Genomic DNA, 14378 nt, shown 5'->3' with positions numbered 1-14378 from the left:
CCACAGAAGCACAGAGTTTAGACCCAGCAGAGACCTTGGACACTTTTTCAGAAGAGGAAAAGACATTGTCTGAAACACATTGTAAAATTGGGTGTGGTAGATGAAATTGGTGCATCTACAGGCAGAGAAACTGAAAAGAGCATCACCCAGTTAACCAAAAGGCTGTTTTAAGAAAACTGCCACTTTTATTGCATGCCTACAGTGAAAGGTCTATTATGTACTAAAGAGGACATAGCTAATTCTCACTTTAAAGTGAACTTTAAATATATATAATACTCTCATCCAGGACAAAATTTTAAAGTACCACAGGATTCATAGTGAAAAGCAAGCCTCTCTTCCATCTCTCTTCCTCAGCCACTCTGTTTTGCTTACTCATTTGTTCAGGGATTTTCTATGTATTAAAAAACACACATGCACACAAATGAGCTGCTGGGTACTCCTATAATCCCAATGACTAGGGAGACTGAGACAAGACAATCACAAATTCAAGGCCAGCCTGAGTAACTTAGCAAGACCCTGTCTCAAAATTAAAATATTAAAATGACTGGAGATTTAGAGTAGTGGTAAAGTGCCCTGGGTTCAAGTCCCAGTACCAAAACCAACTATAACCAGCCAAACAACAACAAGCAGACAAAAATCACCACATATACATTGCTATTTTTTTCCTTAACAAATGACGGTATATTGCATATATTATTCTGTATTTATCTTGGGGATAGTTTTGCATCAGTACCTATAGAGATGCCTTATTTTTAAAGAAAAGGTCCTCTGCGTTCTTACATGCCACAGAATGTCTATTTATATCATACAGTTTAAGGAAACCTTGGCTGGGTATAAAATGATGGGACATCATTTCCTCTTGTCGGTGTTTAGACCACATTCTCCATAGTTTTCTGTATCAGTTGCTCTGGGGTAATTAGGCTGACCCGATTTGTTTTTACTTTCTTGTGATTTCTTATTTCTGCCTAAATATATAATTTTTTCTTTAGTCCTAAAATCCACAAATGTCATCAGTCTATAAATTCAGGGTTTTATTTATTTTGAAAGTCTTATCATATTTTTGACTTTTACATTTATTCTTTAAGTACTTTTTTGAAGGAGACGGTTGTATTTTCTCTGTGTCCCCTGTCCTCTTCCTGTGCATCTATTGTCTTTGCTATAAGTTGCCTTTATAATGTTGGTCCTTTCGATTTTTGTCTTATATAATTTTTCAATGTCTTGTACATCTTTTTAGTCACATTCTATTTTTGGTTGCTTCTTAATGTGGCTTTTATCTCTATAATGTTATTTTTCTCTTCGTTTTTTTTTTTTTCTGAGTTCTACCAGCTTGATTTTCATTTCCTTCTGTTGTTGTATAATCTCTTCTTTGAACCTTTGTTTTTCTTCTTGAGCTTTTTTTCCCCTTGTTTTAAAGAGGGGTCACATTTCCTATGGTTGCCTTTGAGACTTTGGAGAATTATTTATCTGATCTCTTCCTGTGTTTCTTTGAGCAACTCTTCTTGTGTTATATGCTTTTTAATTTACCTTTTTTTCCTCATAATTTTTTCCCCAAAATTGTACTCGGAGACCCAGTGTTGGTTGTTTTCTGATTAGGGTTTGTGTTGTGGTGGCGGAGGCTGGCTGAGAACTGGGACAGCCAGGCACGTCACCCTTGTCACCCCTCACCAGCACTACTTACTCATTTCCCACTAGTAGTTGGCATTGGGAAGTCGGGTGGTGTTCTTTAAGGAGCATTTCAGGGCGACCATAATGACATGCCACCTTTACCTCCACCTGCTCTCTTCCGTCACCCTGGCCTAGAGGGCTGGATGTGAACAGGAGGGACGGCTCAGGAATCAGCATTGTCTCCTTCAGTCTGCACCCACCTTCCCATGCTGTCTGACTGTAGTTCAAGCAGGTGGTCTCTGCCTCCGCTCTGCCTTATCCTAGGTCACCCATTTAGTAATAGCACCTGTGCAATCTTTGTATCTCTTGGTTGGATTTATGTGTCTTGGGGATCTGATTCCCAGTAGCTGGAGGCCTGACGAGGCACCTGGCAGCTCTTAGCACATTTCCTTTCCTTGTTAAATTTTCACAGATGTGTTTCATAGTTTATGATTTGGGATTATTTCAGTTATATAGTGAAATTACAGTTTGGACTCATTAATTATTAGGTGTACTAGGAAATGTGGTTTCTGAATATTTCCATCTCCTGCAGCCTTTCTTACACGCCCTCTACTGTTATAGGGGAAGGGGAAGAAAACTCACATACAGACAGACCTGGCCTCCGTGTTTAAACACCGTCTTTCCGGTAACATGATGTTTCAGGCAGGCCTCTTGCTCGTCCCCGGCTTCTGTCAGTGTGGGCCTGGGAGCATGTGAGGGGGCTTTTGGAAATGGTAGGGTGCCTCGTGATGAGGACAGTGGGGAGGAGAGCTCGACTCAGCACTGTTCTTTAGTCCTGCAGAGAGCCTGTTGTAGTGAGGCACGTGCTCCTTGGGCTGTTTGGGCCTGAAGGCATTGAAGGGGCCTTTGCTGCCCTTAGTCGCTGCTCTTGGCCTGCAGTCATGGAGTCACCTCTACCTTGTGGACTTCGTCCTGACCCAGACCTTCAGTGTCTTCTCACTAAGGCCTAGAAACTTCTGAATTCCGGGCCTGACATACTCAGGTGCACAGTCCAGCTACTTCCTCCTCCGTCAGGGCCGTGCCGTCGCCCCCACACGTCTCAGCAGCGCTGTGATACTGAGTGCTGGGCTCCCGGAAGCCTCGGCCTCCCCTAGACTGTGTCCTCAAGCTCGGAAGTTGGTAGGGTTCCTGATACTGGCGAAAATGTTTTCCCTAGTCTTCTTCCCTGCCATCCTCTACCTGTTCCCAAGGGTCCAACAGGAAACAGTGAGGACTCTCATATCTGGTTTTTAAGAGAAGAAATGGGAGGTAGTTTTTAGGGATCATATATCTTGGGTCTGCTCCAGGTTTATTTTGAAACTTGAGCAAACATTAAATATCCCTTTGTTGTCTACGGTAGACTTAAAATAATAATGCTATTTGTTTTTTTGCCTCTCATACTAATGAGTTAGGAAATAGTCATCGGTGAGTGGAAAGAAAAACCTTTTAGTATTTGTTATTTTAAGTTAGCTTTTATTTGTTTCTTTACAATTGCTTTTATGCTATTTATTTGGAAATTAATTTTTTTCTCTTAAGAGTGTCTCTGCTTTGCAAGATTACGAGTCTTTTTCTTTCTTTGCATTGTCATGAATGAAGACTTGATAAAACTAGTCATTTATGATTGATAAAAGTATGATAGAACTTTGCAAAGTTTGAATGATCTTTGGATATTCAACTCCAAAGAATTTTGCCTAATTAAAGTCTGTTTAATTAAGATAACAATGCGTAGTCCTTCATTAAAATTACCACAGAAAAAGTTCTTCCTGGTCCTTGGAGAGGATATTATATGCAAGCCCTGTTGCGTGGGTTGCAGAATGTCACTGGAATTTATATGCATTACTTGTCTAATTGCAGTAAATGTGGCGTGTCCAGATAGGTTTCGAGTTAGATGGCTGTTTGTTACCTACTGGAAATTGCTTGAAGCCTCAGTACCAGAGGCAGCTGTTCGTAGGTCCTTCACCTCTCCCCAGAGATTGCTCGGAAGACTATGTGGTTGGACCCTGTCTTTCATGGCTGGAGCAGTAAACATGACAGGTTGTTGGGGAGCCATCTGTTTAAAATGGCTTCTGCTTTGTATGCAGCAGTGAACTTGAGATCAGTTTTCTGTCTTTCTTCATATAACAGTCTTATTTGGTGTCACAACAGGTGGAAGTTGATGGCTCGAAACTAAATGTGACCAGTACGTGGAACTTGGCTTCGCCCTTATTGTCTGTCAACGTTGATGGCACTCAGAGGACTGTGCAGGTGAGTGTTCTGACGATTTGCTCAGAAGCCTTCCTCACATTCAAGATCCTTGTCGGTACCCGTGTGGCTAGTGCTCACAGACATAGCGAGGAAAGCTGTTTTGTATTCATCTTACACTTTATATGCTTGAAAACATTTTTTTTTATTTTAGAGGCTCTGTAGTTATATCTTATCTTAATCTGAGAAATTAATATTTTTTTCAGGCGATCTCAGAAGGTTAGTGTGTTATATTTTGTTAAATAAAGAATCAGCAGTTTTCTTTGCTGTTGTGGGTTTTTAGTTGTAAAATGTGGCTGACATGCATCATTATCTTCCTTATCTATCCATTGGAATTTTACAGTATAAGATTAAAAGAAAAACGAGCTGTATAGGTTGACATCCTATAGCACATGACTTTCTAACCTTTCTTTCCCCCCAGATATAAAATGTTTGCATTGAGGAGATGCCTTGAAACTTAGAGTTGAAAGAATGCTCTTTGTAATCAGTGACCTCTATTTTAAAGTGGGAAACTATGGAAAGAGATTCTGCCCAAATCCCCCCAAACACATGGAAAATGTGGTTATCATGTGAATCACAAATCCCATAGCGCTGAATGCTGATTCTTTAACTTGATTTTACAGAGAAAACTAATGTTTAAAACTTAGAGAAATGAAGAGCGTTAGAGGTAAAAACTGATTCATATCTACCTCCAGTAAAGACTGCAGGCAGAGGATTCAATTCACAGTAATATATGATGACTGAACTGATTTCCCAGCCAGACTCAGTTGGCGTATTCTCTCTGTGGTTTTAAGAAACCTTCAACTCTCGCTACTGAGCCCTCCCTAGACTCTGACTTGAGTTTTGATGACTTGTCCCTGTGTAACATTTTCTCTCATACTTTCTTCCATATTCTAACTCCCTGTCTTATTTTATTTTCCAACTCCGTGTAAATGTAAATCATGAGATGAAACTCTTTCAGACACTTGAAAGAAATATCGCTACATAATTTCACGTCACTTCAATCCATTTATTATTGTGTCTTCAAAAATATGGTTTGTTGTACTTTTTTGGGTTCAGCAGAATGTTTTCTGCAGCGAATGTTCTGGTTCCAGCGGTCGTGTATTTTGGCACACAGGGGGACCTGTTGGTGGTGAGAGGAAAGAGGCAGAGTCTTTTCCAAGAGATCTGTCCCCTGTTTCTCCTAGCGCTCCCCACCTGGACTTGGCAGACCCTCGACTCCATGGCCCTTTCACATGGAGGATAGACGGCCGGATGTGTGTTCAGAATAATCACCAGAAATATCTCCTGATGATGCTCAGCCAATCTCTCTCCAGTCTTGTCAGTCCTTTGCTGTGGAGAGCATGACCACACCTGAGATGAATGGCCCCTTGAAGGCAGATCCGTTGGCTCTTGGAAGAGGTCATTACATCCAGTCAGTGCACTCTAATTGGAAGGAAATAAACTTGTGCAGAGAAGTAGATGGCGTATTAGAAAAATGTCACTTACCTTAAAAAAAGGTGAGGAAAGATTTTCCATACGGGAGGGAATTTTGTCTACTTTGTGTGGATCTTAGCATTCAGTTCTGACTTTCCAAAATATAACATGGCTCCTGCAAAATTAACGTAGCCATAGTAATCATAAATAAAGCATAATGCTTACGGTGTGTCAGATACAAGCAACGTAAGTAGGTTAACTCCTTTAGTCTTCACGACTGTATGAAGTAGATACTGTTGTTTATATTTTTATCAACGAGGCCACTGAGCATCAGAGAAACTAAGTAACTTGTTCAAGGTCACACAGCTAGTGAGAGATAGAGTCAGGATTTAAACCCCAGCAGTCTTTCTGTGGGGTCCTTGCTAGGGTGAACTAAGTAACTTCCCTATAGACACACAGCTAGGCAGAAGCTGAGCAGAAATTTACCCCTGGCAGGTGACCCCAGAGTATGTGCATTTCATCATTATGCTGTAGCAGTTTTTTATTTTTCCTACTGGAGTTCAAATAATAATTTACCTTGCATTGATGCTGTAAACTAGTAAGCTCAAGCTTTGATGTGCTACAGAATCAACTTGAAGACTCACTGAAACTCAGATGTTGGACCCACCCATAGCATTCACTCTGAGTTAGTAGGTGGTGTGAGCTAACTCTGCATTCTAATAAGCCTCTAGGTGCTGCTGGTCTGGGGACCACAGTTTGAGAACCACTGCTTTCAACCTTTGCAATCAGAATAAAGTGGGAGGCATGAGCTGATGACTTAAGGAGGAGCCAGGTCACACAAGGCCTTCTTTTTAAAAAAAATATTTTTTAGTTGTAGTAGATACGATACCTTTATTTGTTTGTTTGTTTATTTATTTTTATGTGGTATGGGCCTCACATGTGCTGGGCGAGTGCTCTACTGCCGAGCCACAACCCCAGCCCAAGGCCTTCTTAATTCCACAGTTTGGGCTCTGCCTTATCCACAGGCCAAGGGGAAGCCAAGGCAGAGTCTTCAGTAAGGAGGTGATGGTGTAACAGAAGGGTAGCTCACAGGGAGCTCTGGGGGTTGTTGTGTGTGGGAGAGTAGACTGGAGGAGGCTGAGGCTGTGATTGGAGGCAGAGGGGGAGAAGTCAACAGGAATTAGAGAAAGGGAGGTGAGGAATCATTCTCAGCAGCAGTTAAGGGGGACAGCGGGAGGAGCTGGTGGCTTTGCAGGCTCCTTTGTCAGTTTCTCTCTGCCTGCCCGTAGGCATGGGAACGTCTCACAGGGTTAGTCCTGCTTCTCTCTGTCCTGTCTTCCTGAGCTGCGTGGTTCTTAGAGCTCAGCTCAGCACTCACTCACAGAGCGTTCTGAGATGTTACCTGTGTTTGTATTTCTCTCTGCACTTGTTCATGGTATATTCTGAGACCAACAGGATGGATATTCCCGCAGATATTTTTCAAGTGGTTTGACAAAGTTACTGCTGGATATTTGTGCATTCATACAAATTCTTAACTACAAAATTTTTGCATACAAAATTATATGTATTGCATCTATATAAAAGCTAAAGAATAATAGTATGAAAACCCGTTACACACCCTCGATATAAAAAAGCCAATGTTGCTAATGCTCTTGGTAATGTATGGTGCCTCTATGATGAAATACCCTTTCCTTGTGCACTAACAGTAACTGCCATTGTAATTAGGACATTTTCATATGCAGTAAAAGTGTGAACAATGTTTTGTTTAGCTTTTCATGATTTCAGCTCTGCGTGTTTGATCCCTGTCTTTCTTCATTCTTCTGTGGGTTGCCTGACTGTCGGGCACTGTGCTGGTGAGACTGGTCTCTGTTGATACATGTAGCTTTGGTCTATTAATTTCTGTGCTCTGTGTTTGTGATAGTCAGCATTCATCACTGTAACAAAACACCTGAGATAATTAACTTAGAATAAGTTTATTTTGGCTCACAGTTTTGGATGTTCCAGTCCATGATTGGACAGACCCTTTGCTCTGGGCCTCTGAGGGCACACTGGGTGGCATTCCCAGGGAGCACATGGTAATGCAACAGCTAAGCTCATAGCTAAGCCACAGAAGAAGAGGAAGAGAGACCAGGGTCCCACAGTCCCCTTTAGTGACATGCCCCACTGATCTCCCACTAGGCTCCACTTCCAAGTCCTACCCACTCCTAGTAGCACCACCTTGGGGACCAAGCCTTTAACACATGAGCTTCTGGGGATACTCAGTGTCCAAATTATATTAACTTACAATAATCTATTTGTTTATTCCCCTCTAAATAGACATAAGTGTTATTTTCATTATTTCATTGCCACAAATGGTGCTTCTATCAAACATTCCTGTTGAAATAAGGGTTTCTCTAGGGGGTGTGGCGGCAGAACATCTTAATCTCACACACCAGTACTGCATGTGCTTCCCTATGTGGCTGCACCAAAGTAAATGCCCACCAAAATAGTGGTGCTAATGGCACTGATAACACGACTAGCAGCTGGCCTCATTCTGCGCTCACCATGTCGGCCTCTGATTGCTCCAGGTTCTTCATATTTACTAGTTTATTTTATCCCCACAGCGATCTGATAAAGTATGCACTAGTGGAATCCTGTTTGCATTTGGGGAAATAGAGGCTTGTAGGGGTTAACTTGCCTGCCCAAGGCATTCTCCTAGTGAATGGAAGAACCAGAATTTAAATCCAGGAATTTGTACCCTTAATAATTTTACTTTATATTCAAGTGAACTCTTAGTGTTCCCAAACTACTAAGATTTCTCCTGACTGAGGAGAAACTTTAAATTGAGGTATAATTTTTAATTGAGGTATATCAATTTAAAATGCAGAGAGTAATGCTGAACTCCAGGGTCTCGATGTAGACTCTCTGGTCACTGAACACATCCCGGAGAACAAAGCACTGGGGGCGTGCCACCACACTTACAGAGCTTGTGGTCAGACTAACCCACACTTGCGCTCCCCTGCCACAGCGAGAGGGTCCTCACTGACTAGGAACAATGACCAGGAACAATTTGTTCCAGAAGAAGAGGTCACACAGGAGAAAAGATATCCCAGAAGCCACTAAAGAAAAAAAATTTGTGGCACAGGAATAAATTCAGCATAACATAAATATAAATAAAAGTTGTTTTTTTTTAAAGAAGCATATTTAGGAAAAAAATCTTTGTATACATGGGAGTAGAAATACATATTTAAATAAACATAAACATAAAATGCCTGAAGCATAAAGAAAAAGAATGAAATCAACGATATTAAATCTCTGCCTTAAAACTTTACCTGGATAACCAAAGACTTAAAGACCCAAGTCCCACACTGGCAGAAGCGATCTAGAATACATAACTAAACAAAGGATCAGGGTCCACAACACACAAAGAACCTCTACTCATCAATAAGCAAATCATCCAGTTTCAAAAATTGGACAAAAAGTCATGAACAGGCATTTTACAGAAGAAAAAACAGGACTGCTAATAAATATATTTCAAAAACACTCATCATGAAAAACCTGGAAAATATTCTTTGAGGTTACAATGAGATACCATTTAAACTCCTCAGCCAGGAGAAATCTTAGTAGTCTGGGAACACCAAGAGTTCACTTGACTATAAAGCAAAATTATTAAGGGTACAAATTCCTGGACTTAAATTCTTTCAGGGTGAGGTAAAGAGGAACCTGGCAAGGAGAGTTGATTTGAGCAAAGAGTCGCAATCTGGCATTTGTTTTCTGGCAGATGTTGGAAGCTGGGTGGTGGCTCCCAGGGTGCTTTTGTGGATTTGGGGATTCGTTAGAACACTTAGTGCACACCATGTCTCTTCTGATTGCCTTCTGAGCTGAGTGTAGATGTTCTCATTAGTCAGGGTCCCGCTGCATAATCCACATCTGGGCCACAGAAAGTAGTTATGAATCCTTGCTTCCTTAAACTGAGGTCCAGAGTGAAAGTACAAACTTCTGTCATTGCTCTGACACCAACTAGGGATCGATTGATGGTCTTCCTTAGAATCCCTCAGACCACAGGAGACACATGGAAATGAGATTCTCATCAAGTCCCTTTCACTTATGGTGTTCAAACTCACATTCTTAGCTTAACAGTCTGTCTCTTACGTCCTCTGGAGGTACGAGATGGGCAGCTGCTGTTGCCTAGGTAGCTTCGCCTAGCATCTTTCCCAAGGGTGCATGGACGCTTAACACCTATTTCATTTTATTGCTAAATCCCTGTTATTACATGAAAATGGCACTCAATTTTATTAGATGATGAAGTATTTGGGAGGCAGCCTGTGTTTTTGTGACAATTAGCTCCTTATTCATCCAATCAGATTGCACTGTCCATGCACTTTCCTGGTTTTCATTGGTAAATATTACTCATGACTTTCTTTAAAAATAAATTGTATTTTGCCAGTACCATCATTTGGATCATGAGTTTCATAGGTTACTAGCTTCCTTTAGTTGGTCTAAATTAGATATTTCGAGTTGACTTTGAATTCCTACTGCCTTCCTGAGTTCCTGGCATGTATAAAGGCTCAATAATGAATGAATAGGTGGGCAGGTAAATGGACAGTAGCCTGGCATTTTAGAATTTCAGAAATAAATATCTTACCTGGCACATTGGCTCATACCTGTAATCCAAGCAGCTTGGGAGGCTGAGGCAGGAGGATTGAAAGTTCCAAAGATCAAAGTCAGCCTCAGCATTTAGCAAGGCTCTAATCAACTTGTGAGACCCTGTCTCAAAATAAAAAGTAAAAAGGGCTGGGGATGTGGCTCAGTGATTAGGTGCCCTGGGTTCAATCCTGAGCATCAAAACAAACAAACAAGCAAACAAAAAAAGCTTTCTAAAAAGCTGATGTATCAATTTTATTTAATTCTTAATCTTTCTACATTTGCAGAATTCATATTTGTTAGATAGGGAGTTGGTGGTGTCCTGCAGAAGCAGATTCACTGTGGTTTCTGTGAGAAAAAGACTATCAAGAAGGCTCCTGAGGACCCACCCACAGGCGCCTTGCTTATCGAGCAGTCCTTGGCCTACATTTGCTCTGGGTAATCTTGCTGTGATTTTGTACGTTTGGTATCCTGTAAGCCTCCTGTGTTTGGTTTTCCAAACCATTCTTCATGCTTGGGAAATTTTCTGATATTATCTCATTGAAGAGATTGTGCATTCCTTTGGTTTGAAACTCTGTGCCTTCCTCTATCCCAATAACTCTTAGATTTGGTCTTTGGATGCTGTCCCATAATTCTTGGATGCTCTGTTCATGGTTCCTTATTATCTTCACCATGTGATCAAGTTTATTTTCCAGATTGTATACTTTGTCTTCATTATCTGACTTCTTTCTTCCAAGTGATCTAGTCTGTTGCTTATGCCTTCTATTGAGATTTTTATTTGATTTATTGTATCCTTCATTACAAGAATTTCTGTTTTTTTTTTTCAGAGTCTCTCTCTCTCTCTCTCTCTCTCTCTCTTTCTCTCTCTCTCTCTCTCTCTCTCTCTCTGTCTCTGTCTCTCTCAGTAATCTTTTGTTTCCTGTATTTGCTCTCTTATCTCATTGTTGTAGTGAACAATTTTTGCCTGAATTTGCTCATTTAGAACATTCTTTAATTCACAGATCACTTTAATTATGAACCTTCTGAACTCCTTCTCTGACACTTATCAACTTCTCTGTCCATGGGTTCTGTTATTATAGTGTCCTGGTTTGTTTGGGGCACTTTCCTCCCTTGTTTTTTCATGTTGTCTATGTGCCTTCCTGTCTTGCAGTGTGGACCTGAGATATTACAGTTTCTTCCCTATATTCTTGTAGTACCCGTGTAGATTGTCTATACCTCACCTTGTTGTTGGGCTTCCAGACTCTGCTGGTGTCCCTCAATGTGTGTTATTGCATCCTGGACCTGGGTCCTGAGCAAGTTGGTGTGAACAGATCTGAGCCAGGCCTGGACTCCCGCGGTAGTCTGCTGGTCGGAAGGGCTGATCCTGTGCCAGAGGCTAGGCTCTGGCAGGTGTCTGTCCCACAGGTGGAAGGGTTGACTGGGCCTACTGTGAGCCTGGATCGGGCGCGCCCTGCTGTGGGCAGTCTGGGCTGGGTCTCAGCTCCTGTGGTAGTCTGCTGGTCGCAAGATAAAAATGTTTTAAAAGAGGCTGGAGATGTAATGGCCCTGGGTTGAATCTTCAGTACTGCAAAAAAATAAAAAAATAATAATAATAATGATAATTTTACATATATACTTATATTTTGTGTATATAAATAATGTATATACATGGTATGTATATAAATAACATAAGATACATACTATTTTATATATATTATTTACATATTTTGTGTGTGTGTGTGTGTGTTGCTAGTGTTAGAACCCAGGACCTCCCATGTATTAGTCAAGTACTCTACTGCCGCTGAGCTACATATTCAGGCCTACTAATATATTCTATTTAACCCATTATACACAGAATGTTATTTCAACATGAAACAATACAAAATGTCACTAATGTGACACCAGAAACAACCCAACTGTGTGGCATGCCTGCAACACTATCATGTCTTAAACAGTGGAATGATTCAAGTCCTACCAAAATAATGAGTTGTCTTTAACAGAAAAACTCATTATATTGCTTCACTGTTTAAATTAAAATTTAAAAATTATTAAAATTAAATATAATTGAAATTCTTCCATCCCGCCGGTCACATTTCAGGTCGTCAGTAGCCACACTTGGCTACTGATTTGGTATGAGTTTGAACAACTCATAAGCCAAGCTCTTTGTAAATCAGAGTGCTTTAGATGGAAAAGCAGTGATTCCCTCCACCCCCCAGTGTTCCCCCATATGTCAACCACAGTTTTGGTATTTTTCATTTAAAAATAAATTAGAACAATGAACTGAGGAATAATGAATAAATTCATTTTAAACAGAAGGTAAATTTATCATCTTGTTGTCAGATTTTCCTAATTTTAAGTTTAGAACCATAACAAAAGTTAGAGCTATTTTTAAAAAGTGGAATGATTTCCTGCCTGTAGTATATAAGCAAAGTGACCAAAGGAAACAAAATATTTTACATATATACTTATACGTAAAATATGAGTGTATGCTGTGTCCTCTCCGTGTTGAGCTCTCTCTGTTTTCTCCACCACCCTAGAACCTTTGTAGTGAGGAACTTGCTGGATCAGTAGAACTTTTAAAAATTATTACTGTGGTCAAGCTCCAAGATTCCTGTAAAGTCATTTTTTTAAAAAAACATTGAAAGAGACTCTTCAGTTTTACTTTGAGCACTCAAATAGTTCTGCATTTCTCATACAATGTCGTTTGTCTGCTGGGATGGAACATATTGTTTCTGTTGGCATTTTACGGACTGCATTTTCACTGCCTACGCTCACGTTGTTGGAACATTTGCAAGCAGAACCCACTAACTGCTATTGGCCTGTTTCTTTGTGCGGCATGATTTCTTCTATCCACCTGCTCACAGCAGGTTGTCTTCAGGCCCCAAGAGTAGCTAAACACTTTGGAAAATATCTGGAGATCCTGCTAAGGCCTAACAATTTCTGCATTTGTCTGATGTGGAGCTATTCATGGTATACATTTGAAGACTTTTTTCTTTTTTCTTTCTCATATTCTTGCTTAAATGTTTTCAAGAGAAGATAAATTTATTATAAATAACGGTACAGAGCTGAGTGCAGCTCTATGCATTCTATATTGAATAGGTCATTGATATTCAACTAAGTGGAACTAATTTTCCATGTTTAAGCAGACAAATTTGGAATAGTGTCACAGGAATCTCATGCTATTTACTGCAGAATACCAGATTAAATGGATGACTTGTGAATTGATTGGAGTATTAAATAGATTATATAACATGATAACTTAAAATACTTAGTGGGCTACGTAATGTAGAATATAACCAAGCACGTGAGTATGATGGAGAAGATGGCACAGGTCTGCAGACTGTGTACACTCTGGGATGTATTTACAAATGTTTGTCCAAACAGAATCTGAATTGATTTTTGAAATTTAACCTTTTGTTTTGGAGGAAAATAAATTGTTAATTTTTATATCCATTTAGAGTTTAAAATAAGTTATTTTCTTTTCAGTAGTTTAGATTAAAATGAAATATTTCCACAATGTTTAAAGGTAAACTTTAGTTTCAATCCTAGTAAGGATGCTATATTTTTGAAGGGGGTACCAGGGATTGAACTCAGGGGTGCTCTACCACTGAGCTACTTCCTCAGCCCTTTCTATTTTTTATTGTGAGACAGGATCTTGCCAAGTTACAGAGGCTGGCCAGGAACTTGGAATTCTCCTGCCTCAGCCTCCTCAGTAGCTCGGATTACAGGTGTACACCACCCATTCCTGGCTAAAATAATAATGATTATTAGTAGTAGTAAGTGTTTATTATTATTATTGCTGTGGGACTGAACTATACCTCCAACCCTGAAAATTAATATTTTAATTAGAAAACTAAATGAAGGGACTTACCTTTCTGCCTAAACTTTGCCAATCCACAAACATGCTCACACGTGCATGCACGTGCACGCACGCACACACGCACACACACACAAAGTGAATTTGGAATAAGTGTTTTCCATGTTTTAAAGATGTTTCTTCCCACAACCACCACCTCTTAGAAGTAATTAGCTATTATTTTGTACTATATGTATGTGATTACTGTAGAGTCATCAAATGTAACATGAAACCATCTATTTAGGTTGTGTAGGATATATAAATATATAACTTAGAATAAGTAGAGGTTAGTATTTTTTTCTAAAGAAGGAGGAAATGAAAGAGTAATTATTAACCATCTCCTTTTTACAGTCCTGAAAACATCAATTATAGTTACACATCTTAGAAAGCAGCTCGCCAGAAGAGCAGAAATGACCCTTTTCATTCTGCTTAAAAAATGTAATCACAATCTAACAGCTGAGATGTATGTACAGCTGTAGTTTAAAATATTAATTTTGAGGCAGGCCTACCTGCCTTCAGACTATGGTCCTCCGAGCTGAACCGTCACCTTGGTCTTTCCTGGCACATACTTCACGATTGGGAGTTGCTTGTAAAATGTTAACAGAGCGGGGGGGGGGGG

At 40.1% G+C, this 14378-nt stretch overlaps 1 protein-coding gene across 4 annotated transcripts in view; it reads left to right on the top strand.

The window, feature by feature from the left end:
- Positions 1 to 14378, top strand: part of Pcca (propionyl-CoA carboxylase subunit alpha) — a 357476-nt gene that overhangs the window by 272215 nt on the left and 70883 nt on the right. For all 4 annotated transcript variants that reach the window (XR_007346664.1, XM_015484128.2, XM_015484127.2 and 1 more), the window contains exon 20: positions 3790 to 3888. Coding sequence is in view for 3 of the 4 variants with exons in the window: in XM_015484128.2 (XP_015339614.1) it covers positions 3790 to 3888 (99 nt within the window). In the remaining variant the exon portion in view is untranslated. The remainder of the gene's footprint in view (positions 1 to 3789; positions 3889 to 14378) is intronic.

Source organism: Marmota marmota, unplaced genomic scaffold, assembly GCF_001458135.2.
Source record: "Marmota marmota marmota unplaced genomic scaffold, marMar, whole genome shotgun sequence".
Taxonomy (NCBI): domain Eukaryota; kingdom Metazoa; phylum Chordata; class Mammalia; order Rodentia; family Sciuridae; genus Marmota; species Marmota marmota.
The sequence above is the reverse complement of the archived record's forward strand: the minus strand, read 5'-3'. Positions and strand labels throughout refer to the sequence as shown.